We start from the raw sequence: 27321 nt of genomic DNA, 5'->3' as shown, positions 1-27321 counted from the left end.
TACATTATATAAGTTGTTCATATTTAACGTTAATTATGAAGAACGAGTTGATTTATTCATGTTTATTCTCAAATGAAGATTCCTGCAAAGCATAGGGTACGGAAAACATAAAATATAATGCCGTACACTGTACACATGTAATATATAAAACGTTGTGGTTAAATATGAGTTAAGTAACTTTATAAAAGACCACTTTGATCAACATGAATAGCCAGTATTCGATATTTAATTATACATGTATGAGCGAACACAACAAAATTTTCGATGCACAGGCACCTACACTGTATAAAGCGTGATTAACCATGATATCGTAAAACTCTGCACCCCCCAAAATTGTAAAACTGGAAAACAACACAGACCGATTGCACAGAATAACATTAAAATTGCTATAATGGAGAAATCACATTTTCTAGAAAATGCACTCACGTAATTTATATATTATTTGGTAGGGAGGGGGGATGATGAATAGATGTACGTTGTCCACCCTTCAAGTGCCTGACGGTGAATAGCGGGGATCCAGGATATTTTTCGGGGTGGGGGGGGGGGGGTTAGGTTACACCCAATCCAAAAACAGCGTTTAATGTTTACTTTTTCCCATCAACTTCACAGGGGTCCGTGTTTTCGGGGGGGGGGGGGGGGTTCCAGGGTCATTTTTCTTTTATTTACTTTACTATGTACACATACTGTACTTTGTCCTTACGTCACGGGTTCGAATCCCACTGCGAGACGTGGAGACCGGTCCTTCGGATGAGACCGTATAGACCGAGGTCCCGTGTCGCAGTAGGTGCTGGCACGAAAAAGATCCCTCCCTGCTCAATGGCCCTCAGTGCCGAGTACTGGTCTAAATTTGCAGCCCTCAACGGTCTCCATATGAGTGAAAAATTCTCGAGAGGGACGTTAAACAACAAACAAAAACTATGTACACATAGTAACTCCACAAATTTCAGGGGGTCCGAACCCCATCTCGGACCCCCTCTTAGATCTGCATATGCCTGTAGTTGTAATAAGCGTGTCCTCTATTCTTTCGTTGTCTAGAACACGAATGTGTACATAATTTTTCTCTTTCTCTTCCCTCCACCTGTTTTAAAACACCATTGCCCGTTTCATAATAAATGATAAAAAAAGAGAGTTTTGTCTAAGGTGAATAAGCTTTAAAAAAAAATAGATTTTGACGAGTGATGAATGAGGCATCAAGATAGATACTTGGGCTGTGTGTCTAATTAGTACGTAATTCAGTGACCACCGCATGTACTAGTATACACTATAACAGTTTGATAAAGAATTCTGGTTACTGCATGTCTGATTTATATATGCGTGTAGTAAATAATTTGATATCAGATTTTCCGTTCCGTTCCGCTTTCTGTTCTTTTTTTCCGTTCTGCGTTTTAGCAACACCCGCTTTAAACTGAATCTCTGCACGTTTTTTTACTGTTTAAGAGGACCGGTTTAGATGATGATAAAGAAGTTACCACTGCATAACATGAAACGACTAAAGCATATAAAGAATTGACCACTTCCCATTACGAATAAAAACAACGACATATAATTATTAACCACCTCATATAAAGATGTTACCACTGCATAGCATGATTTTTTAAAATTACTACATAATATAATGATTTTACTACTGCACATAATCATTTTTTCACTTCATGTAAAGGTGTGGTACTGAATGAAATGAACTTGGCACTGCACATGCAGTGTGTTTCATACAAACTATGCTTATAACTGTTTATATTGAACTTATCACATCATAGAAAGATTTCATTAATGTATCTAATGGAATACCCAATGCATATAATAATTTTACAGCATAATGTAACGATATTATCATTTCATTACATTATTTAACCACTACATATAATGGCGTTGCCACTGTATATAATGATAAAACCACTACATAAAATAAAGTTATCACTGAATATAATGATTTTACCACTATATGTAATGACTTAACCACTTTACATAAAGGTTATACCACCTCATATAATATGAAAGTGACCTTCAGGCAGCTATGGCGTTTCATACATTTAGATGAATGCATTTCAGGTTTCGTTGACCGTGACGCGACGTTGCCACTACCCTCTCCTTGTAGGTAAGTAAAACTGTTTTATGAGCTTAAATTGTTTTATCAAATGGAGAAAAATACTGACATGGTGAAATTTTACTTTGAAGTTTCTCATCAGACAAGTATTAATGATCCTATTTTGTATAAAACATCTACATGTGGAGAGAGTGTTCGAAGTGAACGGACGTGTTTTTCATCGCTCGTCACGGTTTATGAGTTCAGTATTTTAACGTGGCGTTGACTACTTTAGGACTATAGGATTCAGGACTATTGAATTGTGTTAAGATGTATGTAATGAATAAATAACGAGATGGTGTTGAATATTTTAGAGAAAGCATTCCCTCCGAGGGCCGAAGGACCGAGGAGGGGATGTTTTCTCTAAACTATTTAACACTATCGAGTTATTTATCTTACTTAAAAATCTTAATTTAAAAAAACTTACTTAAAAAACTTCCCCATTTTGGACCCCAAAGAAACATTTACCCATTCATTTATCCAAGAATGAAACTGCATAGTGCTAATGTCATTTCAAACCTTTCCATTGTACTGAACAGTCATGAAATCAGATGATGAATAGTTTTAAATCCAAAGTAAATTTTAAGAGGTTCAGATAGTGTTTTGAATACTTTTGACCTGAAAGCAGAAGAAAACTACAGAAGTTTTGTGAAAGGTTGGAAATCTATCATTTCGTATAAGATAATGATTTGTTGAGAACTGTGTTGGAATCTTATGGAGTTCCATTCGAACAATACTTCTAGTAGTGCTTAAACAGATGAAAAGATTGTCGGTGTTATGCGGAACCTGCTTTAAAAATATTCCATATCAAGATCTGCAATAAAAAAGGTGACATAAATATATACATGGACTGTCAATTTATCAGATTGTTTTGGGAAGTACGCTGGAAAAGTATGAGAACAGAGATGAACCTCGAAAAATCTGAGAGGATTTGCTGATAACGAACCCCTGAAATAATATTCAGCAACAGGAAGTGATGTGGTTTAAGTAAGGTTCAAGGTGAAATTGTATTTATAAGCGTGCTAAAAAGTGATGATTTCAAAAGGAGATGGGCGAACATAGCGTGCAGAAAGCCTACAGATTCAAATATATAAAAATCATGTTCAATTTGTGAATTCATTATTTAGATTAAAGTTCTCATTATTGGAATTTATGAAATTATGATAAACAAAACTTTTCGGAGGAGAATTTTCTCGGCAAAATTTATTCTTTTATTTAAAAAATAATGTGGTATTCGTGGGGTTCGAACCCTAGCAAATCCTGCGTATCATTTTCTTTCGAGACTAGCACGCTAACCATTAGACTACGCAAGTTCTGATGAATAGTGGCATTTAAATCATGTTTGTGATATGACCCTTGACTTAATGGACTTAAGTATTTCTCGAAAAGATATGCGAATGATATGTCATAAAAGCATATTTTTAAGATATAGTGTGTCCTTGCTCCATATTTTAGGAAACCAAAAAATGTTTATTTTTATGTAAACTTCGAGGATTAATTTTCAAAAAAAATGGAGCGAAGACCCATGCACTCATATCGAAAAATATTGTTAAAGTATGAGAAAATGGCTCTTTTTGCCCTCTTTAGTGTGTGTACAATATTTCATAAGCAAATAATTTCAATCTTTGTGAGATTTTTGCAAATTGTAGAGATTTTACATAAAGTATATTTGAATGTTAGATGAAAAATCAAGGAAAACTTTCATGTTTGTCACATTATAGGCTTTTCGCTCGTCATATTCACCCATCTTCTTTAAGACCGGAAACATTCTGTTAAAATACATTGGATAAGTATTGGATATTTTATTGACGACAAGAGTCTAACACTGTCTAATAGTGTGCAAAGTTCGGAGGAATTTTAATTTTTGTGAGCATTGGTAGTACATTTTTAACACGATTCTAATGGTGTGAAAAATGCGAAGTGATTTATTCCGTGCGCTTAAATTGGACATAAATTCCAATAGTGTGACAAATTCGGAGTAATTATTTTTTATATGCATTGGAAATACGTTTTAAACTCTTTTATCTCTTTTGTTCATTGCTTAATTACGTTTGTATGCACAGTTGTATATTTAGATATACAACCGATAGACAGTTGGATATTTGAATATCCAACTCAGGCCCGTAGAAAGCAATTTCAGTTGGGGGGGGGGGGGGGGCAGCCATACATTTTCATTTGAGGTGGTACTATCAACTACCAAAAATTCCTTGACAAGCAAAAAAAAAAAAAAAAAAAAAAAAAAAAAAAAAAAGGTCATCAGACGTTTTTTATTGAGGGGACACAAACAAATAGTATCTATGTTTATTATAGTACTCTATATATCGGCAAAATTGTAAACCCCCCCCCCCCGGTTCCTACGGCCATGCAACTGATGGCCAGTTGGATCTTTAAATATCCAACTAGTGATGTTGAATCGATAAAATATATGTAGACTAAATGGGTAACGTCAAAAAGCGGAAAGCAAATGAAAGCTCGGAAGTGAGCAGGTGCGTGGGTCTAGTAACAATAACATGAGTAATATGAGTAATTTCACCACTAGTTTGTGAGTGTAAATAACGTCTCTGATGGGCAAAACAAGACTTTTTAAGTCATTTAATCTCAGTGGCTAATAACGTTTTTTATGGGGCCCCCAAATTATGAGACGAGAAGCTGTGAGGGCGGAAAACAGCAGGGGGATCCGTCACTTATAACGTCAACACCAAAATGGCGGCCTACCGACTCGGACACTTTGAAAAAAAAGATGGGGACTGAAATGGAGACAAAGCATAAGATAGATCACGTGTTAAACAGACTAGACAAGTAAGATAGTATTGAAAATGTCATTGAAAAGTTGGTTGCACAAGTTTCTAACTTAAGGTCAGACGATACGTTCCTCAAATATCTGTTTTGTATATCTTCGTATTGTGTGGTAAATATCCAAGATTTTAATTACCTTCTGATTTCTAAATGGGTTTCTAATTGTCTTTCAAAAATTGAAACACTAGAAAATGTGTTATTGGCTAATTATTTTTTTTTCCAAAAGGATTATATAGGAAACATCATCCTCTGGTAATTTCCACATATGCCTGGTAAGGTACCTCATTTTTTTGTGAGTAAACATGTTAAAGTAGCAACACTTCAAAGAGAAAATCTTAGAAAAAATTATATATTATTGAGGAACGTATCGTCTGTCCTTAATTGGAATAAAGAGTCAAATAAGGTCCTGGAATCATCTTCGAACAATCATACAGACTTTAAACTTTTTGTCACATAAAGCCGACGAATTTGAAAAATTCGGTAAATACAGAAGGAGTCGGCCGCGAATTATCAAGGCAAGAAAAATGATTGAGAGTTTACACAGAGGCACCCCAGACGTTCACGGGAAGGACTACAAGAGAAAGCATCAGAGCTACAGTGGCGATCAATGAAAAACAACCTTGTTTTTACTGGGCTAAGGAATGATGAGAATTCTGAAGCCAAACTAAAGATTTCCTCCGTATTGAGTTAGACATCGATCATCACATTGACTTCGGGAGCGAACATCGATTCAGAAAGTACAGAAATGACGGGAGGAGACTAATAGTCGCTAGATTTATATACAGTCAAGATCGACCGTGGAACAAACCATACGGTATTCAGAAGCAATTGTTCCAACAGATATGACACATACGAGGGGTTATCAAAAAGTTCGTGGACTGATGCGATAAATTTAAAATACTATGTAGTCTGTGTTTACAAAATTTATAAGGAACATTAAACAACAAAAGTTTAAGAAGTGTGGAAAATTTTAGCTTGATACGTTGATAATTTGTCAAATTATTATAAAATAAAAAAGACATTATATGATCACCCGGCGCTGTTGTCTTTTAGTTTCATGACGTCCGACAACGTCATTACTTCTCAATGCGCACTCCCTCTGTCTCAATACACTTATCTTGAAGAGATTCCCTGGAGTTAAGTAAAACTGAAACCTGTTTTGTTTATATGGTATGACAATGTCATGAACGGCTGATTTCAATGCATATAAAATTGTAAACAAATCTATACATAGGGAGAGATACTCGCTTGATTATGCCAGCATATTTTGCTTGATGGAGTTCAATATCTACCACACATGATCAACGTTACTCTTTGACGTGATTGACTTTTCACACCTTGATTACAAATCGACATTAACTGTGCATCTCTCATCTTACTGAATCTCTTTTGGTATTTAAAAACAAGTACTCTGGATGGATTTTATTTCTCTATAGACAGTTTAAACATTCCCGAGGCTCATACCAGTTTTATCAGGAGCAAAACTTTATAGAATGTTGGAAAAAGAAATCCCTCCCCCCTTTTGACGTCATTTTAAGCCCTTAATTGTTTGGGCACTCCTTATAAAATAGACCATAAAATTTCATAGAACTTACAGAATTAGATTAAAATTGCACATTTTGCGGAACAATTGTGTCCCATCACATGTCTGAATTAACGGGATTTTTTGATGTCAAGTGCTCATATCAAAAGAGTTTTTCTCAGTTACACTCAGGTTGAAAAAACGTCATGTTCGAGGTTGCGCCGCCTGGACATACCATTGCTTACAAAACCAATACTAATTTATTAAAAATTAAAACTTATGATTTGTGGTTTATTCTATAGATAGAAAAGATGATGCTAACTAAGTATTTTAAAATTCATCAATGTACTTAAAGCGGTTTTAATTTTATGGCGCTAGTCCACGAACTTTTTGATAACCCCTCGTAGCTCCGACTCCGTGATGAGGGTAAACGTGTGAAATCAACTTGTGAGAGACAAACTTCTTGTAAATGGCAAGCGTTACATCCCGAACGAGCAAGATGGAAACCCAGAGGAGCAATCGGAACTTCACTCGGCCTTTTCCGTCAAGTCGAGAAAGACTTCACGGAAACGGCCGAGTGATGTTCTGACCCAGCCTCAAGCGGAAACGCGTTACGACGAGAATGGTTGAGATGAAACCTCCGTGGAACATAACATCTATCAGAAAAGTTATCTAACTCTGAATTCATATCACTGATTTGCAGTTATGACACCATTTGTCTGTGTGAGTGCAGGATTAATCCAGACGATAAATTTACTAAGCAGGTAAAAATTTATTGTTCCCAGGAAAATAAAATCTGATGGAATTTTTTTTTTTATAAAAGTTTTTTGAACTTTTTCAGTTCAAGGATAAAAAAAAAACTTCTATGAATTTACAATTACACTTGCAAGTACATGTGGATTCATGTTTGACAATGCTTTGCCTGAAAGACCCAACTGTTTGACAATATATGCTGTCAATATGGGGACATTCAGTTTACAACAACACCAGTAGATTTCAGATGATTTCAAAAGGAAGAATGAATTTGATATTTCAAGCCTTTTTTTGAAATTTGCTTGCAATGGAACATTTTGAAGATTTTATTTACATCCATCCTTCGATCAATCATTTAAAATAAAATATCAAAAATTAAAAAAAAAAATGCTGGTCTTAATGCAGATCTTCTGCATCACAAAATGTTGATTCCCATCATTTATTTTATCAAAACTTAAAAGAGACAATATACTAGGTGTATATAGTGTGATTTACTATGTCTGACTGACCAGTCTCTCTCTCTCTCTCTCTCTCTCTCTCTCTCTCTCTCTCTCTCAGTGGAATCTATTGTATACTTGAACACATGATTACTTATTTTACATACTGCTAGTATACTGCTATATCCAATCTTTTTCATGCTGCAATGAATAACAACAAGTATCGCGGATGTAGTTTGCTGAATCAAAATAATTCATTAATTTCCTTACTGTGGATATTTACATTGTCCTACAAAGCAAAAGTGTTTCAGCAACGGAAACTTGGTTTTATTATCTTCCAAAAATATTGGGAACAAATTGTTTTTACTTTTTTCACATTTCCTCTACGGAATTTTCTCTTATCCGCACGAGTTCTCGGAAACTATCCTTGAGATAATACAGATATGTTAAAGGTGCTTAGACACAGATTTGAACTTAATATTTTCTCAAATTTTCTATATAATATCACGACTTATATATTGCAATATCATTTCACACGAAAATATAATTAAAAACTTATTTTATCTGCAAATTATTGGAACTACGAATACCGGGACGCGTTTGATTAACACTTACACAAATTTTAACTTTATCCTTAATATTTAAGAAAAGAAGCGATTTTGTTATGTATTAATGAAAAATATTACATCTATAATCCAGAAAATTCAGAGTAGAAATGTTCGAAAGCAAAACCAACTCACCAGTATTGTCAGTCCGTGCTCTGTGATGTGTACAGAGTTTAAGAAATTGAACACACCCGTGAAATGTAAACTGTTTTTGTAAACAGGGCACGAGCTCTGTTATTGTTAATGTTTACGATTCACCGGGTGTGTTCAATTGTTAAACTCTGCACACACCACTGAGCACGGACTTACAATACTGTGAGTAGGTTTTGCTTTCGAACATTTCTACTCTGAATTTTCTGGGTTATAGTTTTAATATTTTTCATTAATACACAACAGAATTGCCACTTTTCTTACGTATTAAGAATAAAATTAAAATATGTGAAAGTGCAAGGATGTGTCAATCCAACGCGTACAGAAATTCGAAGTTTAAATAACTTCGAGATGAAATAAGATTTTTATTATATTTTAGTATGAAATGCTGTAGCAACATATAAGTCAAGAAATTATACAGAAAATTTGAGAAAATATTAACTTCAAATCTGTGTCCAAGCACCTTTAAGATCGTAGGTCATTTTGCGCGAACGTGCATGCATACACGATGTGTGTGCGCGTACAAGTGAAATGACTAATTAAATTCAAATAGTTCAACAATCACATATTTTGATGATATGCCTTGAAACTCGGTATACACGTACAAATTTAAACATACAGGAATAATTTACACAAAACAACATGGTTGAATGAGCATGAAAGTGGTTACATTAAAAGTTTAATCTGAAGTTTAAACTTATTTATAACTAAACTTTTAATGTTACAAAAGCAAGCGCATGCACGTGTTCATCGCTCTGAATTGGCTGCCGCAAAATTTCAATAACTTAATTCATTAGTTTTTGGCGAAATACTTTAAAATTTAAGATTTATCACAAGGTTCTATAATATGATATATATACGAAAATTCTTCAAAACACTCACATTTAATTGTGCTGAAATTTTGACTGAAACTTCAGTAGGTTGTAACTTTCTTTGTGTTCATCAACACAAGAAGAAATTTAGAACATCGATCAGTAAAATGTGTCCCTATGGTACTTGCAAATGTAAGTGCAAGGCGTGCATGAATGTTAACGTATGCTGGATTCTGATTTGGCAGCATAATGAATGTAACTCTTATATATAATTTTTATCGATTGCGCCTGCACAAAAGACAAAACAAAAATTATATAAGAGCAGTCCGAATGTAGCTTTTAGCGAAAAATACTCGATGTTTATTTTGTTAATGACAAAACACCAAAACGACAACATCTTTGCATCTGATTTATCATTTGTAACCAGATGTTACCAGATTGTAACCGGACTTTGAAAAATGAATTGATTCTCTTGCTCTTTTTTTTGGGGGGGGGGGGAGGGGGTCATGTATCAAGATGTGGTACAGGGCAATTTACCACGTATAGTGGGGATTTATTCTGTATAATGTTACAGAATGCTCTGTAAAAGTATTACATAATACTTGGTCCTCCCCAGTATGCGATTTAGGGTCATTAATGTTGTAACCGTTTATTATGTAAATTTTTGCGAAGCGTCTCAAATAAAAAAAACAACAAAAATAACAGAGATTAAAGCGAGGCAGAACACAGTTTAAGGGTCTTTTTTTTAACCTGTCCCTTTTTTCACACAACATTAACAATGCTACGTGTCTGTGACATAACAAAATACAGGTGTCAATATATATGTATATACAGTAACTGTTCATAAATCAATAAGCATGTGTTTCTCTATGTTAATAAAAACTATTGGAAGTAGCCATATTTATCGTACACATACACGTTCGAGACACTGTCAATTCATATCATTTAACTGGTGGGGAAATTTTTTCTAAGTTGTAAAATCATGCTCGGAAAGCAAACTCATTCACTTTCTGTAGTTAAGATATTGTGAATGAGTTGGGTTTCTTTCTCCGAATTGTCTTGCAGAAATCAATAATTATATAGCGGATATCCCTGAGACTGATGTATCAAGGAAAAGGATTTTGCGAAAGTCTCGGTTTCATATCAAATTTCCTGATCAATATGCTTATTTTGTAATATTAATTATTGGAAAACCTCACTTCTAAACAAGGTTTGCTACCTCTCAAAGAACTTATGTTCGATACACTAAAATAGTTAAGTGATTGCATATAAGTAAAGAATTTAAATGGCTTTTAATATTCAATTTTCTACGGTTTTTAGCGATTTACCAGGCGCGTCATTATAACAAGTATACATGTATTTTTAGCAATGCTAATTTCCTGTAAAAGGCATGTGGGCGTGTCTTACGCGCACGCTCAAGTGAACTACGTCTTGTTTATGCACACACACACACACTCTCTCTCTTTTGAGAAGGATGCGCGACAACAAATAGGAAGGTCAGTCTGCCATTTTCTTCTTCTTTCTTGAACTATACTTTTATACGCGCTGTTTATTCGATGCTTATACTAATGCTTACTAAATGGATATACATACTAAGGCCCTGCAATTATACATTTACGCTGAATGTAGCTCTCCAAATGGGGGACAATTCCCCTTTGTTTGTGACGTTCAGTGCTATTATAATTAATCACTTACTTGGCCACATGTTTTTAACGAACGATTAATAATCTTACTAGTATGTAATGAAGAACGTTAGCTGATCTGTCTGGCATACACTTGGCAGATCATTACGATAAACACATATATAACACAGCGGTTAACAAACATGTCGGAAGACATGGAAGGAGTTCAGCATCTATTAATATATTTTTTTCCCGGTATTATGAAGCGTACTTGTACACAATGTGAGTCGTTGTCAGTAAAATATCATCATCAATGATTAGAGTGCTGAACGTATTTTTTTAAAGATGGAGGCTGAGGCACATGAAGCATTGACTGTGTGATTGCTTTACATTTTAAGGAGATCTTTCATGTTAGATTGTGAGTGGGTGATTTGAACATACTTTAGTGTATCTAAGTTTCGATATGTATGTGTGTATATATATATATATATATATATATATATATATATATATATATATATATATATATATATATATATATATATATATATATATATATATTTATTTATTTATTTATTTATTTATATACATGTATATATAGGATCTCCCATGATTTGTAGTTGGATATGATTTTTATTTGTGTGTGGGTTTTTTTTTTTATCCCCGAGCCTTGGCGTACTTATTTGATGGAGGGCGTAAAAAAGTGGTTCAAGAGACCAGTTTTTCGGATCCACTTTAATAATACTTCGTTGATGATTATTTTTTTTATTCATTTTGACATGAATATTTAAAGAATCTTAAGTTTGGGGGTATACCCCTCTCTCTCTCATATGATTTCAAAACGTAAACCCTGAGTAATTCAGCACATAATCCATATATGAAAGAATCTGAATTCAAGAAATATGTAAGAACTCACTAAGAAGTATCATTTTTACGAAGTAAATCTTTTAGGGGAAGTGGCTGGTTTAGGCTGGAAATGGCTGGCCCTTTCGTAAAAAAAGAGGACATTTAACCGTTATATTCTATCACAATGTTCGAAATTTTAAACTACTATCTTTTAAAAACATTTTTGTAGTTTTTAGTTTTGTTTTATAATAGCGAAGTGTACCTTGATGTTATTTTTTTTTAAATTCTTGTCATAATTAATGTATGATGTAAAACAATTAATAGCAGGATGTTTTGTTGCACCTCCCGTGAATATTCAGTAGCGTCCGTCTTGGTCATATGTATGCTATGTATCGTCTCAGATGCGACAAAAGTGGCTGTGAGGTGCAAAATGATGTACACGAGGATAACGAATCAATATCTCATTAATTCAGCAACATGCGCTAGTCACTAATATTATATTATACTGTGTATCAATATTAGCACTGATCTAACACATGTGTCAGTTCAATTTTCGCCTGAAGATGTTACATAATATTTCTCTGTTTTAGAGGAAAATTTCGCAGCTTTATGGAGGCATGTACATGTGTGCACCATGTACACATAGCCGCACTTTGGACAATATCGGATTATTTTATCGACTAGTTTTCGCACTGCATTTAAGTGACTTGTATTTGCTGTAAATGTTGTCCTCATACATCACCAGTAGCTCAAAATCCAGGTCAGTTCAGCAGTCTAAGCAGAGTAAAATAATACGATTATTTGCAACAATTACATGTAAAAAGGCGATCCTTATAAATATACTTGAAGATCTACACTACCTGAGGATGCTTCCCTATAATTATGACAAACCATGGCTTTGATCACATATTGTGGCCCCACTCTAACCCCCCTGCCCCTGGGGGATGGGGGATGTTTTCATTTTTATTAAAGCACTGTATGTAACAGTTTTTCTTATTTACTGAATACATATTGTAATATCGATAAAATTGATAGATACATCAGGGACGTAAAAACTATCTGTGTTTTAGTACATACGGGGTCAGGAAACCAGACCACATGTAGATGACGTCAAGCGGCATTCTTTGACGAAGTTTTTGTGTAGCGTCATTCTTAGGGTAAATGAATGTTTAAATACTAAAAAAGAAAAAAAAGAGCTTCGCCCCAATTGTGCTCGCTAAAAGCTAATCATAGTACAGGTATTTTTTTTTATTTCCATATCACGTGTTATATAAGTAATAATCAGATAATTTTATGATATGACACCCCATCCCACAACACAGAGAATCCTGAATCAGGCATTTGGGAAAGGGTTGTAAGATTCAATGTACAATAACTTGAAAGTCCTTGTACAATTTTATGTTATACTTTGAACTCTATGATTTCATGCTCCTATTTTTACAGTAGCTCACGTGAGCTGATTTCAAGCTCAAGTGCGCTTTTCTGATCACCTATTGTCCTACATCTGTCCATATGTCTGTCCGTCTGTAAACTTTTCACATTTTCAACTTCTTCTCAAGAACTACTGGGTACATGGTATGTGTTCAAGCCAGGTCCCCACTCAGGTATACGTCAAATCTATAATGAAGACTTGTTTATTAGGCCTGGGTATCGCAAGCTACATGTACCTAACGATACGATACATGTACATATCACGATTCGGTCATGCGTCAGTGCGATACAACATGTATCATGATACAGCTGTCAACAATTGAATTAACCATTATCTTAATATATTATTCTTTGCTAACCTCCACAGTTATAGAAAATATAAAAAAAAATATCTTGATATCCCTGACCAAGGTGAAAAAAAGGTGGATTTATAATCTTGACATTGTATCTTTTCTTTGCTACCTTTTTTCAGCCATTTTAAAACATTAAAATTTGTTAGTTTGTATGTAGAAGTTGCAAACAAATTATACTGTATCACGATACATATGTGGCGATACGATTCGCGTATCGTGAGCCCTTGCCCAAGGGTGGGGCTAAGTTGGACATATATATATATATATATATATATATATATATATATATATATATATATATATATATATAGCAAATACATTAGGCGATCTTTAAAAAAAATTGTTTGGTTGCCCTCTCCTGACCAACTGGCTAAAAATGGCCTGACTCAAAACTTTTTTTTAACCTCCAGGAAGCAATTATTTTTTTTAAGCATTCCAGAAAATAGATTTTGAAAATTCAGGATTGATTTTGAAAGAGGGTGTTGCAGTTCTTTTGTTATTTTCCCTAAAGTTGTAGCAGTTAAAAAGAAAAATTTTATGTAACAGAAAACGGTCTTAAATTTTTTCAGATGCAACGGTATATACGGCACAGCGTAGAACAATATTTAGAAACTGCATATCGTCTTCCAATTTGCCATTAAATGAAATGTAAATTAGTCACATAGCAAAATAAGTCAAGTTTTCTATTTTTCAAATTGGGAATCCCCATTGTTCTGAAAAATTGCCTCCTTGAAACAGAATGAATTTGATATACGCATAAAGAGACAGGAGTTTTCTTCAAAACTGCCATTTCCGATTTTTGTTTCAAAGAGGCATATTTTTGAAAATCACAAAAATCGAATAAAAATTATTATCCATCCGAAATACAAAATGTTCACATAAAATAGCACGTTATATTTCACTGTCGGAGCTGGTCTAGTGGTTAAGCGTGTGGGCTCTATGCAAAGATTCTTTTTCCTGAGAATGGGTTCGAATCCTGGAATGGCTGGTATATACGTACATATTTTTTTTCTTATATAATGGAAGTACAATGTAACATCTCTCTTGAGAGAGAAAGAGAGAGGGAGAGAATGTCAGAAAATTAATGGATAATACTTTAAATGCATGCAGAATTAAATTGTTTTCCTTGATATTGTGATCTAAAACTAGTAAGACATATATTTAATGTTGTACCAGAGGACCAATGAGAGAAAAGCAAGTTGATAATTAGCACCGCCTACTACGAGGTGTCAAGCCCCGGTCCGTATATATAAGCTGTCTCCATCTGCAAGGATCATATTTAGCTGCGTCACTGCTACCTAATTTGTTGATAAAAGATTCGGAATTGGTACCTGTGAAGATATTGTACCTCTGGGATGTTGAAGACGCAGAAAACATGATCTTTGTCAGGTACAGGGGTAGCGATTGTAGGCTTTTATATTCAAGTCGTGAAGTCTGAAAGAAAATTTATCTTTCTAGATCGTTTTTTTTTAAAGGGGGGGGGGGTATGGGAAAATCGCCATTAAACTTTTTCTATATGGCAATCAGCGTACAGAAAAAAATGAAATGATTTGAAACAATTTAATTTAATTTAATTTAATTTTTTTCATACGCATTTCGTTTCATAATTGTTCTGTTTATTAGTGGCTCAGATTTGACTTGAAACAACTAAATTGAAATGACTCAATGGAATTTCTTTGATATTGCTTTAACAGCGTGATAAGTGGACACATTTTTATATATTGAAAAATATTAAAGCACGCTGTCTACAGTTCATCTTTCAAAATGATGTGCGAGGTGCACTTGCCATTGATTGTGCTTTTTATCGTTCTAACTTTTCTCGTGCAATATGGCGACAGTGACCATAGATGTGAAAAAAAAGTTTACTTACAAGTCGCCAGTCTATATAAGGAAAAAAAACTATGCATGAAACAAACGTAAAATGTTAAATGTTTTGTTATAGCAAGCTGGACATACCCGTCGTATAAATAAAGTCATCTACGTAGCATTATCTATATTTAGACATAACTCTTCAAGCGTCGTGGGTATTTAAATGTCCTTCTCGATATAGGGAATAATCACGAGTATTTGCAACACCCTCTTTTCTTTGAAAAAAAAAATCTCACCTACCTACCAACTCAATTTTCTCATCCTGAGTTGGGAGAGGGCAAGCAAACATTATTTTTAGATGGCCTTACACATTGGTAAATCATCTTTTATACTCATGGACATCCAACATATTATATAATATATAAATATTGAACAGGTTGAAAGTACAATATTGTCCTCTGAAAAAATTTAGAATTTTTCAATTTAAATTTGTATATGCCAATTTGTCATATACAAATTTAAAATGAAAAATTATAAATTTTTGAAGAGGACAATATTGTAGATTTAGATTTGTTCAGATCATGGCTTCTGGGGAGGAGGGGGGGGGGGGCAAATTATACATACATTAATATAATAATTATGTGAAAAAAATCTTAAAATTTAAAGAACCACTGGACTATGGTTAATTATATCAATATGCAAACTTCAGGTAGAGTAGATTCAAGTTTTTGGATTTTTTTTTCAATCATGGCCATAGAGGGTACTTGAAAGTTTTTCAAATTTTACTTTTAAATACATGTACATCATGTACATAGTACAAAGCTTTCAAATTCTAACTTCTCAAGAACAGCAGGGCCAAGATTATCCATATCAAATATGCAAGAACCCTTAGGTAATTTAGATTCAAGTTTTTTTTTTTCAAATCATGCAGGGGCTAGATTAAGGCCACAATAAGATTGAATTTTTACCTGGGAATACAGACATGTATAAAGGAAAAAAAATCTTTAAAAAGAAGTTCAGACTTGATTAGTGATATTTATTCTCAAGCATCCACAAGTAGTACAGATTTAAGTTTGATCAAATCACTGCCCAAGGGGTAGGGTGGGGTCACAATAGGAGATCAAAGTTTGATGTGGAAAGATGTAGGAAAAAAGTTCTTAAAATCTTCTCAAGAACAAAGTGACCATGATTAGTGAATTAAAGTAGTGACATCCATAGGTATTACATATTGAAGTTTGTTCACATTATGGCCCCCTGGGGTAGGATGGGACCACAATAGGGAATCCAAATATATATATATCCTGGGGTAAGATGGGTCTAAAATCGGAGATTAAAACTTGCATAATGTATGTATGGGAAAAAAATCTTTAATCATATCAAAGGACAAGATAGGGTAAGACCCCTTTTTGACCCCAGGTTTTGGGGGGTCTTTTATAATGATGCAACATTTTATCAATAAAAACCTGTTGTCACCACTGTCACAAAATGAGTATTGGTTTAAAGTTATGGGTTACAAAGAGGTCACAGGAGGGTCAGAAAATATGTCAATTTCTGAGTTTTCTCATTTTTATGCAAATTTTAATCAATTTTACAGCACATTTTCTTACTGAAAACATAGAGCACATGCTTGCCTATCTACCAAATTTATATTATATTTCATACACTAGTATCAGATGCATCTAGTGTATAAAAATCTCAGATGAGCAAGCTTGTGCTCTATGGTTTCTGAAGTGAAAAGTATCTCAAATTTGACGAAATTCCACCAGAATTGAGGAAATTTGGGAAAACTTCCTACTTCTCCACCCTCTTGTGGCCTCCGTGTAAGCTATGAATCAAAATTAGTGCTGGTTTTAAAACAAGCATCAATTTAAGTTCTTACTACAAACTGTCACAGTTTTAACTGTGTTCTGATTTTAACATCAAATAAGGGGCCAGATTCAGCGGTTACCATACCTTGTCCTTTGATGTTAAATATAAAAGTATTTATATATGGACTTATAATAAGGGTTTCCTTGAATATTACATGTAACTACAATAATTTAAAGCATAAAATGAATGTACTTGCATTGTAACCATCAAGATACTTGATATATACATACAATATACTAATTTCAGATAATAGCTGTTGAAACTACTTACTGTAATAATTGGTTTTATTTATCTGAGTGTATAAAATCAAAATAAAGGGAAAATATTAACCAAATTAACAGCTTAATTAACATTTTTGCCTAAGGCGAATTTTTGGAATGAATTATTTTCTGGTAGAAATGAACAAAATATTTCGATTCAAATTGACAGCAAAGCATCATTCCTTTGTAATGCCCTCGCAACGTACTCTGAAGCTCGCAGTGTTTGTACTTCTCATTTTCAATAAAAGTCAGTTTTTAAATTTAGACAATATCGGCTGTCAAAACCAAACTTTCAGATTGGTGCATAGGTGGATGATTAGATGCATGCTCTAATTGTACCCTTGCTTAATTATTAGGAAAAAACGGTGTGTCTATTACTTGGATTAATGACATTGATAGCAGAAGCACCCGAGGCGCCTTAATAAATCGCGCCCTGGGCACGCATGGTCTTGTAAACCTGTATTTCCGGGTCTAAAATTTGCTCGTTTTCACATGTGTCAAAATCATTTTAAATATTTTTAAAGAGGATACAGGCGCTTCATAAATCTGCACAATGTACACTGTAAGTATTAAAAACGATTTCTCTTAATTTTTTGTGTATATGCCTTTCTAACATATTTTCTATTTATCTATATATAATAATAAAAAAAATAAATGAAAAAAACTTCATTATAACCAATAAACAAACTAAAATTGAATAAATTCTAAATTTGATTAGGGACATGTATAATATGGTACATGTATCTAAACCTGTATGATTTCTCAAGCTATGTTATTAAGTTGTGATATATGTATATTAGCACAGAGGTTTTTACTTTACGTTATGCACATACATGTAAAATGGCGGAAAATCGCAGGTGTGCGTACAATCAGTCATTTTGCTGCATGTAATGAATGAAGAAAAACATTGATTATCATTAAACGTGTTCTCCCTTGAATTCGAAAAATTAAAAATACCGAAATGAAATTTGTGCTGCAAAAAAGCGCAGAGAGTAACATATTCTTCTTGTTGCTCATTCTCACAACTTCAGGGGGTCCAAAGTCAACACGTTGCTGTTCGCCAGCAATGTGTTGACTCAGGACCCCTGACTTTGAGAAGATGCTCTTGCTTAGCTGGACAATGTTACTTATTCGCTACGCTTCAGTGATATTTTTTATAATAATAAGATTGATTTTGTTTTCATATAGTTACATGTGGTCTTTAATCTGGGAAAAAATGTAACCCTGTCTTGGTGTAAATGAGCGTTGTTAAAGTACAGTGTATCCCTTAGGCTTACATGTAATCTGTTATTATTGAGTAGCAAATGTTAATGTGGTCAGTCTAGGATGGAATTTTAGTCAGGGCAGTGTGTGCAGGAATTGTGTGTATATATATACATGTACATGTGTCAAAATCGTTTAGCTGTTGTACATGGTAAGTGGACGCAGATAATTATCAGTATTTGTGAAAGAAAATGAATACTTTTAAAAGTCGTTAAAATTCGTTGTTATATGTGTTGATCAAAATCAAAGCCTCAGTCTACCTGTAGATATTTAATAGCGGCACGTTCAAAATAGCTGTGAATAAAAAAAGATGCAAATTGGACAAAAATACAGACTGTGCTTCAATTGCTAATTATATGTATAGAATAAGTGCCTGTAGAGAATGCCGCATTTCGTTCTCTACTTTTAATTAAAAAAAAGATGACCTTATGTTGAACCATTTGCGTCTACACGTATACATTAAAATCTGGTACAAAGGTAGTGAGAGAACGTCTTAATATATAGAACTCTCCAATGTCAGCTACAAATTCCAGTTAAGGTGGCTTCCAATCTGACATTTTCTTGGTTAATGTAATTGTTTTCTCTCTTGGAATCGTTAGAATAACATCTTAGATAATTAAAAATTCTGAAAAAATATATGTCTTGACTGTTTACTTTTCTTACCAGAATCTTCGGAAGTCGCACTGCTATAAGCAAACCGTTATAATCAAAATCAATAGGTTACTGTTTATAGCAAAATAACTCATAGATCTATTTATTTATCAGATAATTACCTGTTATAAATTCATCACCGAATTTTTATGCCCCTCGCTTGAAAAGCAGGGGGGGGGGGGGGCTTCCATCCTAACACTCGGGGTACCCATCTCTTATCCACAACTCCTCCTATTCCAATGAATAAAATTTAATGAGACTTTCTCACATGTAGAATCTTTATTACATAATGCCATTGTTTCTGTTTTTCATTTTAATCAGAAAGATATTTGGAGTTTCCCATAGTAAAACTTGGACACTGCCTAATATTCTATCATAATGATCGTTATATACACGTTTTTTTCAATCAAGTATTACAATTTATGACATCATTTGGGTACGGTTTTGGTTTTTGGTACATGTAAGTTTCTCGTTTGTCTTGAAAGAAGTTTGTACGTACATGTAGTCATGTAAGCCGACCCTAGTATAGGCTGAAAATTATTTATTATATACATGTACTTGTATATAATTATGATTATGGTATTAGTTAAGGTAGGTAAATACTATCAGAATTTTCTGTCAAACAATTTATTTTTTCATTTAAATATCTTAAACAACTCTTGAGCCAACAAAAAAACCCATATTACACATACCTTTGCACGCTTATTTTCATACTATGTGCTATAGAGCACATATACCCCCAACTTCAACAGCCAAATTCTAACACAAGGATGTATAATTTCATATTTTATTCAAATATGCACCAAAGCACACTGTATTGTGCTATAATTCATTAAATCTAATAGATAATTAACTACAAAGAGAATTTTTCGAGATATTCAATTGAAAACATGCACATTTAACATTTATACTGCTCAAATCCATCAGAAAAAAAATCACAAAATATCATTATTTTCAAAAGTCCCAAAATTTATATTGTTAACATGCCATTTTTTCTTTAAAAATATCTAAAATTATATCTAAGGTTAACAAAAAAACATATTTTATCACAGTAGACCAGAGATATTTTATTAAATCATATCTCGAATACCCCTACCCCCACTTTGGTAATAGCATGTTTTACAGTTATATTTTACACACTGTGAAAAATATCAAAATGTAACAAACAAATACAGTCTTAGAATGAAATACAAATGGAATATTAAAAAATACTGAAATTTTGGTCCTTCTAGACACTTAGAACATAAGGGGTAGGGTGGTGGGGGGGGGCAACCCCTTCCTTTTTTCACAATTTTTTTTTTACATATGTCACCGGGTTCACAGGTGTGTGAAAGTCAGTCAATATATCGGGTCTCAATAGCTCAGTGGTTAGAGCGCTGGCACGGTACGCCAGAGGCCCTGGGTTCGAGTCCCGGTTGAGACTTGATTTTTCACCACCTGTGACACATACAAGTACACATTCTTAACAATTTATAATCTAATACATATAAAGAGAATAAATGTAGTGTAACAAACATACATGTAGATTCTAGCAAGTATAGCTCATAAACAAATAATTTTGTTGAATGAAAATACTTATGATGAACTAACAAGAGTTCAAATACTCCACAACTTTGCCAGTGATCTTCTGAGACTTCGTAATTCTTGGTGTCTTTGAACCAGACACAACCTCACTAAAGACAGTCTGAATCCCACAATGGGGGTCACGCTTATGTATGAGTTTTAGCTTGTTTAAGCTTAGATTGTTAGCTGTAAGCCTTTTAGAGATCAGTGTAGAAATTACTTTGCTTTGTATCAATGGAACTAGTGAGGACTTGACATTATAATAATTCATATTAAATATATCTAAAGATTCACATTTGAATGCTAAATTTGACTCGTACAATTCTCGTAAACTACAAACATCAGCTAGAGCATTGTGTGCATCGTAACTTTTCCCTAAACACAATCTGACCAATGTTTCTTGTTTAAAATTTCCCATTGTTTTCTTGTCAAACACTTTCTGTGCAAGTTTGTATGTATCCAAAAAACCTAAAACATTTTCATCAAATCGTTTAAGTAGCCCATGTCGCTGCAAGTGATATTGAAGAATTGGAAGATCAAAGTTTTGAATATTATGGCCCACAATGACTGGTTTTGAAGCACAATCTGTTGTAAAGTCTACAAACTGGGTCAAACCACTGACTTGATCTGTTGAAGGCACAGGCTCTCCATAAAGAGTGAGCTGTCCCATGTCATATCTGAGACCCGTTGCAGCCGATGCTTCTTTACAGATTGGTACACTGGGGTTGAGATAAACATTGATTGACCTATCTTCACAAACTGCAGCAATCTGTATGATGTCAGATGTTCTACCTGAAAGCAAAATAATTTATTATATTTTATACCAAACTCGAAAATAAAAGAATATTTATATTTGTTAGTAGGGAAAAGGTAAACTAAAAAAAAATCTTACTAAGTCCAGTAGTTTCTAAATCAAAATACATCAAGCAGCTGCTCTCTGGAGAAATCCTAAGAGGCTCTGGATCAATGTCATCAAGATCAACATCCTCCTCAAGACCAATATCTGACTTATATGATTGACCTGTTACAAACAAAATTCAAGTAAATAATACTGAAATTCCACTAGCAATGGCTTCTCTAAAGGTGTGAAAAATACACAATAAATCAAAGTAAAACATTACATTCAATTCTGTTTTAACTGAAGCACTACCTTCTAGTACATTCCTCGCTGCTTCTTTAGACAACCTGGCAGCTTTAATTCCAATCGACGTTTCTTTGTGGTGGGTAAACTCTGCATCAGACGCTTCCGTTTGAGCTTGTTGGCAAGTCTAATGGTATGTTTCATTGTGAAATTGCCTGGTGACAATGCCATTTTCTTGTTCAACTGTAAAATATAATTCATGTTTCAGTAAATTTTTAATTTTGTGAGTGTTCCATATTCAAATCAAATGGTTAATAAGAACAGGGATTATAGTTTTGAATGTGAATTTCTTAGTAAATCCATATCTTTATGTACTTTATGTACATGTTTATTTAGATAAACATGATTGTAAACATCTTTTTTAAAAGCTACATGTATTTATAGTTTATAATATTTATTGTGGAAAACCATTAAAATCAAAATAAACTTCTAGGACACTAAACACATGTGAACATAACTTTCTTAGGTTTGCGATAAAAAAGAAAGAAAACAAAACATAACAAACAATAAATGTAGAGAAAAACAAATTTAAAAATGATCAACTTGAAACTTTTAACACATTTTTCTACCTCTGATATGTAACCATAACCCATATTCTTTTGACATACAGTGGCTGAGAGTCTAGCATGTAGACTTTCTGAACCTCCATAAAACCTAACAACACATTTTTTGCAATTTGAATCTCATATTTCAGACTCAATTTAAAAGATTATACCTAGAATTTTTGTTTTAAACAAAGAGAAATAAACCAAAGTACTTACAATCTTTTGGGGGCTTTAGTGGAGACCATATGGTTGAAATTCTCATTGACTTGGGTGGACCCCATCATGGCTAGCTCTTCTGCCTTACAGCAATACTTTTTGAATAGACCTTCTAAAGCTTCTCGAAGTAAGGTGCAGGAGAGAGGCTTTCCATACGGCAAATTTCGTGGTTTATAGTCAGTCTTTTTACTCTGGCACCAAGTTCCACAGTATTCGTGTTCACCTTCAAAAAAAAAAGTAGTTAAAATATTTTCACTCTTCATTCCTAATTTTGTAATGACTTTTTTATTGATACACTTACCATATAAATGTGGAACAATTTTGCCAAGTTCAATTTCAAGCTCTTTAGCCTTGCCCCTGTTTTGCTGTACACAATATGTAAAACATCTAAAACAAAGAAGGAAAAGATACTTATTTTATAATTAGCTATCGCACTTACAATTAACAAGGTTTTTGTTGGACCACAGTTGATCAAGGGATATTTTACTGAAATATTACACTTCAAAAACACAAACCTTTCAATGTGACCTCTAAGTTTTTGATTTTTCAAAACTTTGTGAGTATTGGCAAGCTCAATCAAAGCTCCTGTGAAACCTTTTTTTGTGTGGTTTTTGTCAGCTCTTTTGTTAATGGTTGGGTCCACAGTGGCTTTTACATGGGCAATAGTTGTTGAGTCATTGTCCATGACTAAAGTTCCTATCTGTAAAATACATTGGAAACATGTACTTTAATTAAAACAGCAAAGTTTTAATATATAATGTAGTCAACTTTACAGACATATTTGGCATTGCTCTAATAAGAATCAAACATTCAATGAAAAGTTACCTTGCACCCTTCATCTTGGATTGCACTCAGCATTTCACAGGCCATGGCTGGCTCCATTGCCTTTGCCGATCCATGCCAATTCCTTCGGCAGTTGTGTTTTCTGGGTGGAACTCCTTTACCTGATGCAGCTGAGCAGATTCTGCATTTTTTACTCTTCGAAGAGAAACTTACTATCTTTTTAGTTTTTTCTCCTACTAGAGATGCATGACCTGTAACAAGATAAATACTGCTAGTACATAACTACATGTATGTGTATTAAAATATGTTACTCTATAAGAAATCTCAATCCTTCTTGAGGAGGGAGAATCAAAACATGTAACATTATCACCAGGGCATACCAGTAAGACTATTGTATCCTCTACCAGTACCTCTCTTCTGCCAGGCACCATCAAAAGACACAGTGATGTCTCCATCACTCCTACAAAGTAATTAACACAAATGTGCAAATATTAACAAATGACATGTAAATACAAAGCAAAATTTAAATATCAATATTTGGTATATAAAATTACAGTTTCATTTCTTCTTGAAGAACTTTATTACAACTCTGCCCTGCCATTTCCTCTAGGTGTTCCCCAACCTCTCTTTCTCTGCTTTTTAGACTCCTGTTTGTGATCCCTGGGATATTCAGTGCAGCCAGTAATGCATTTACATGAGTTATTCCATAACCACCATTTAGCATACCTAAGATATCACAGAAATAAAATGAAAACAAAATAGTTCTTTCAGATGTAAACTTTTGTATAACTGGAAATAATTTATTTCTTATCTGCTTATTTACAAAATAAAATTTTTGATTTATACCTGCAGCAAGTTTTGTGTTGACATCCCAAGCATATTGCTTCATATCTGCTTTAACCCTATGCTTACTGCCCGTGGGTATGTCATTAACATGGGCACAGGTGGAATGTGTGCATTTTATCTGAAGAACCTGCATTTGGTCAAAAATTAATGTAAAGGGTATATACAACATCTTTAAAAACAAATCTTTGAAATACAAAGTCATTGACAATATTATAAAAAATAATAAATACCTGCCCTAGTCCAAATTTCCTTTCACCTATAGTGTTAACAAGCTGAAGTGCATTCCCACACATGGCGCAACCTCTTTTCAGATTATCTACAAGAGTGCCAAGTTCAACAATTCGTCTTCCAACACGCCATGAACTTTCTGCACTTTGACACTCAACACTTCGTAGAACAGGGGAAGAATCATTCTCCAAGCATAGGCCATCATTTTCAACATCTAATATTTACACAATAAATGATTGAATCTTTTGCTACATATTCCAACAGTCCATAGCAGAACGCTTACACAATAATTATTAATACAGACACTTACCCTGTTTACCTTTTAACGCACGGGCTTCTCTTGCTCTCCTTAGACCCTCAAGTCTCCGGAGGAACGAAGCTTTCACGAACGTTCCTTTTTTAGACCGGGGCATTCTTGTATTTTTATATAATCACACGAAATTTATGATAAATGGCCAGACTGAATGTTTTGCGCCAAAGCCGAGTCATAACCGGAAGTCTAGAGTCGGTGTATAAAATTTAAAACCGGAAGCGAAAAACTATGGCCTTTCCTTAAGTATTAAGTGCTGCATACATGTAGGAACCGGAAGTTGTCAGATTGTCCCTACATGTGAAGGAGGTTTTAATAAAATCCCTATTCATATTACTTCCATATCTGTTCAGATTTCATACATGATTTAATTCATTTTTTTTTTAATTTTCAGAAAATGAACATATCTCCACGAGTTCTCAAATTAACATTGGCCTGTGTCGTAGGCATGGTTACCATCGTCATGGTCAACAATTGGTACCGCTCAAAAAACATTATAATTCAGAACAATGCATTAACAGGCCAACAAATATCGCCGAATAAGAAACAATCTGGAAACGTTCAACCTCCGCTTGCATTCTTGGATAGTAACAATGTTCCACAACAGAAGAAGAATATCTACAATCCACCCCCGCCTAAAATCGAAATAAAAAGGAAACCAACAAAATGTGGCGAAACTGACGATGACTTTCGATATTCTGGATTGGAGACCGTCAAACCTTTGACTGAAAGAGTGTCAGAAAAATTTCGAAGCAAGGAAGCATCTTGTACACAAAAGAATTTTCCGAAACCAAACGATAAGCTGACTCCCGAAGAAACGAGACGAAAAACTGAATGCGTAAAAAACTGGGTTAGGGATCACAGACAGGGAAGTGGTTCGTTCTGGACGGGGACTGTTCAGTATGTTCGTCACTCACACCACACCTACCTAAATGAGGATAGCACCGTTTTTGACATCGGCGGAAATAAAGGCGAAGATGCAGAGGCCATGATAAAAAGATATCATCCCGGAACTTACGTCATACTTGAGCCGATCAAAACCCTGTTCTCTAATCTGGTTAAGATGTTTAAAAGCAACGATAAAGTCACATTATATAACTTTGGTCTAGCAAAGAAAGATGACAAGTTCTACGTTAATGTCTTGGGCCATGGAGGAGATGCAACATCCATTTTTGCCGGAAATGACAATGGCGGGAGTTGTTTGTTACGTGTCGTAAATACAACTCAGTTTCTCTTACAGGTCGGGGTTCCTTGTTACGAAGTGGACCTGATAACGGTCAATTGTGAAGGGTGTGAATTTGAAATAATGGAGGAACTTATAGCAAGTGGAATGGTTGGTCAGTTTAGACATGTACAATTTGCTACACACCCTACTTTGAAACATCTGAAAAATGCCCCAGAAAGATACTGTGAAATTCAAGAAAAACTTAAAAGGACTCATAAAGTCTCGTATCAGTATAAATGGTGCTGGGAAAGTTGGACACGGAAGGACGTTGTGTACATGTAGTTATTGGAAGAGAAAGTGTCATAGACGGATTTAGAAAATTAGTTATAATGTTTATCAATGAGTTACATGTATAAATTAAAATGACTTTTAAGGTCTATTTTTTTATTCATCTTACTGTCAACCTGAAGCATTTGTTATCCGTCCGTTTGCGGTTGGTTTTCTACAATGCAGTGATGAAGCAAACTAATGCATCATTTCAGTCATGCATTTTTGGATAAATGTTACGCAAATGTGCAGTATGCAAATGATTTCATGATTTACAAATTGTACGTCACATAAATGTACACAGTGTAAATGGTCCTGCCCGGTCTCAAATAGAACTCATTTTACTTTGTTAGTCCCAAATATCTTCAGATTACGTGAATGTTGGAAGAATGCAACAATTTTATGTTACATATGTATGCATGTATACGTATGAGTGCATTGGTGCCGCAATGAAACTTTTTTTTTTTTTGGCACTCATCTGTAAGCGGCCGTGTAAAGTGTAAAGTAATGCTCGGTTAAACCTTGGAGGCAACTTTCAAAGCTACCATACTCATTCCATTTTTTTTTTTAAATGCTAATGCATGTTTGTGTATGTACATATGTACACGTACGTACTTGAAGTTAAAGCAAATTTACTTTGAAATAAATGTACTTTTGTTATGATTATATAAATAAAGCATGTAAATTTCTTGTATACAATGTTTATTTGTAAGTTTATACATAGGATATTATTTAATTTAAAAGGTGAGAAAATATAAGCTCTTTAGCGGTACCTTGGATTCTTATTTTAATTCTTCTTGTAATATATCTATATGTGCTATGAGAGATATTTTAAAATAACGGAGTATGTTTCCTTTGTATTTTTTTTTTAAATTTTCAACAAAGGAATTCGCCCTGAACCCATCTGCTAAATTTGCCCGAATTTAATCTCCATC

At 34.0% G+C, this 27321-nt stretch overlaps 3 protein-coding genes and 1 non-coding gene across 4 annotated transcripts; 2 read left to right on the top strand and 2 right to left on the bottom strand.

Annotated features, from left to right (window-relative positions):
• The first annotated feature begins 10571 nt into the window (after nt 1-10571).
• LOC133184812 (uncharacterized) lies at nt 10572-27085 on the top strand. The gene is made up of 2 exons (XM_061319890.1): nt 10572-10654; nt 25289-27085. The coding sequence occupies exon 2, from the start codon at nt 25292-25294 to the stop codon at nt 26399-26401; it is 1110 nt and encodes a 369-aa protein (XP_061175874.1). The 5' UTR covers nt 10572-10654; nt 25289-25291; the 3' UTR covers nt 26402-27085.
• On the top strand, nt 20613-20685 carry Trnat-ggu (transfer RNA threonine (anticodon GGU)). The gene has a single exon. It is a non-coding gene; the product is annotated as a tRNA-Thr (tRNA).
• On the bottom strand, nt 20848-22137 carry LOC133184865 (uncharacterized). The gene is made up of 4 exons (XM_061319939.1): nt 22122-22137; nt 21976-22080; nt 21718-21846; nt 20848-21617 (listed from the first exon to the last, which is right to left on the bottom strand). The coding sequence occupies exons 1-4, from the start codon at nt 22135-22137 to the stop codon at nt 20848-20850; spliced, it is 1020 nt and encodes a 339-aa protein (XP_061175923.1).
• On the bottom strand, nt 22029-25044 carry LOC133184928 (uncharacterized). The gene is made up of 10 exons (XM_061319995.1): nt 24895-25044; nt 24587-24798; nt 24357-24483; nt 24065-24236; nt 23891-23970; nt 23553-23761; nt 23243-23427; nt 23029-23114; nt 22728-22950; nt 22029-22149 (listed from the first exon to the last, which is right to left on the bottom strand). Exons 1-10 carry the CDS (start codon nt 24995-24997, stop codon nt 22146-22148), a joined length of 1401 nt encoding a protein of 466 aa, XP_061175979.1. The 5' UTR covers nt 24998-25044; the 3' UTR covers nt 22029-22145.
• Nucleotides 27086-27321: the final 236 nt, after the last annotated feature.

The sequence above is a fragment of the Saccostrea echinata genome, unplaced genomic scaffold (genome assembly GCF_033153115.1).
Source record: "Saccostrea echinata isolate AGI-Se365-2 ecotype Australia unplaced genomic scaffold, CSIRO_AGI_Sech_v1 ptg000011l, whole genome shotgun sequence".
NCBI lineage: Eukaryota > Metazoa > Mollusca > Bivalvia > Ostreida > Ostreidae > Saccostrea > Saccostrea echinata.
This window is presented reverse-complemented; position numbering and strand designations above follow the sequence as displayed.

Bases quoted from the DNA above. Each gene is read 5' to 3' on its own strand.
- LOC133184865 (XM_061319939.1), bottom strand. The intron at 21,847-21,975 runs GTAGTGCTTCAG...TGTTTGTAACAG, and splicing joins AGCGAGGAATGTACTAGAAG to GTCAATCATATAAGTCAGAT. The intron at 21,618-21,717 runs GTAAGATTTTTT...TTTTGCTTTCAG, and splicing joins TTTAGAAACTACTGGACTTA to GTAGAACATCTGACATCATA.
- LOC133184928 (XM_061319995.1), bottom strand. From the start codon at position 24,997: ATGCCCCGGTCTAAAAAAGGAACGTTCGTGAAAGCTTCGTTCCTCCGG. The intron at 23,762-23,890 runs GTATGCCCTGGT...ATCTTGTTACAG, and splicing joins AGGATACAATAGTCTTACTG to GTCATGCATCTCTAGTAGGA. The intron at 22,951-23,028 runs GTAAGTGTATCA...TTTTTTTTGAAG, and splicing joins AATTGTTCCACATTTATATG to GTGAACACGAATACTGTGGA.
- LOC133184812 (XM_061319890.1), top strand. From the start codon at position 25,292: ATGAACATATCTCCACGAGTTCTCAAATTAACATTGGCCTGTGTCGTA.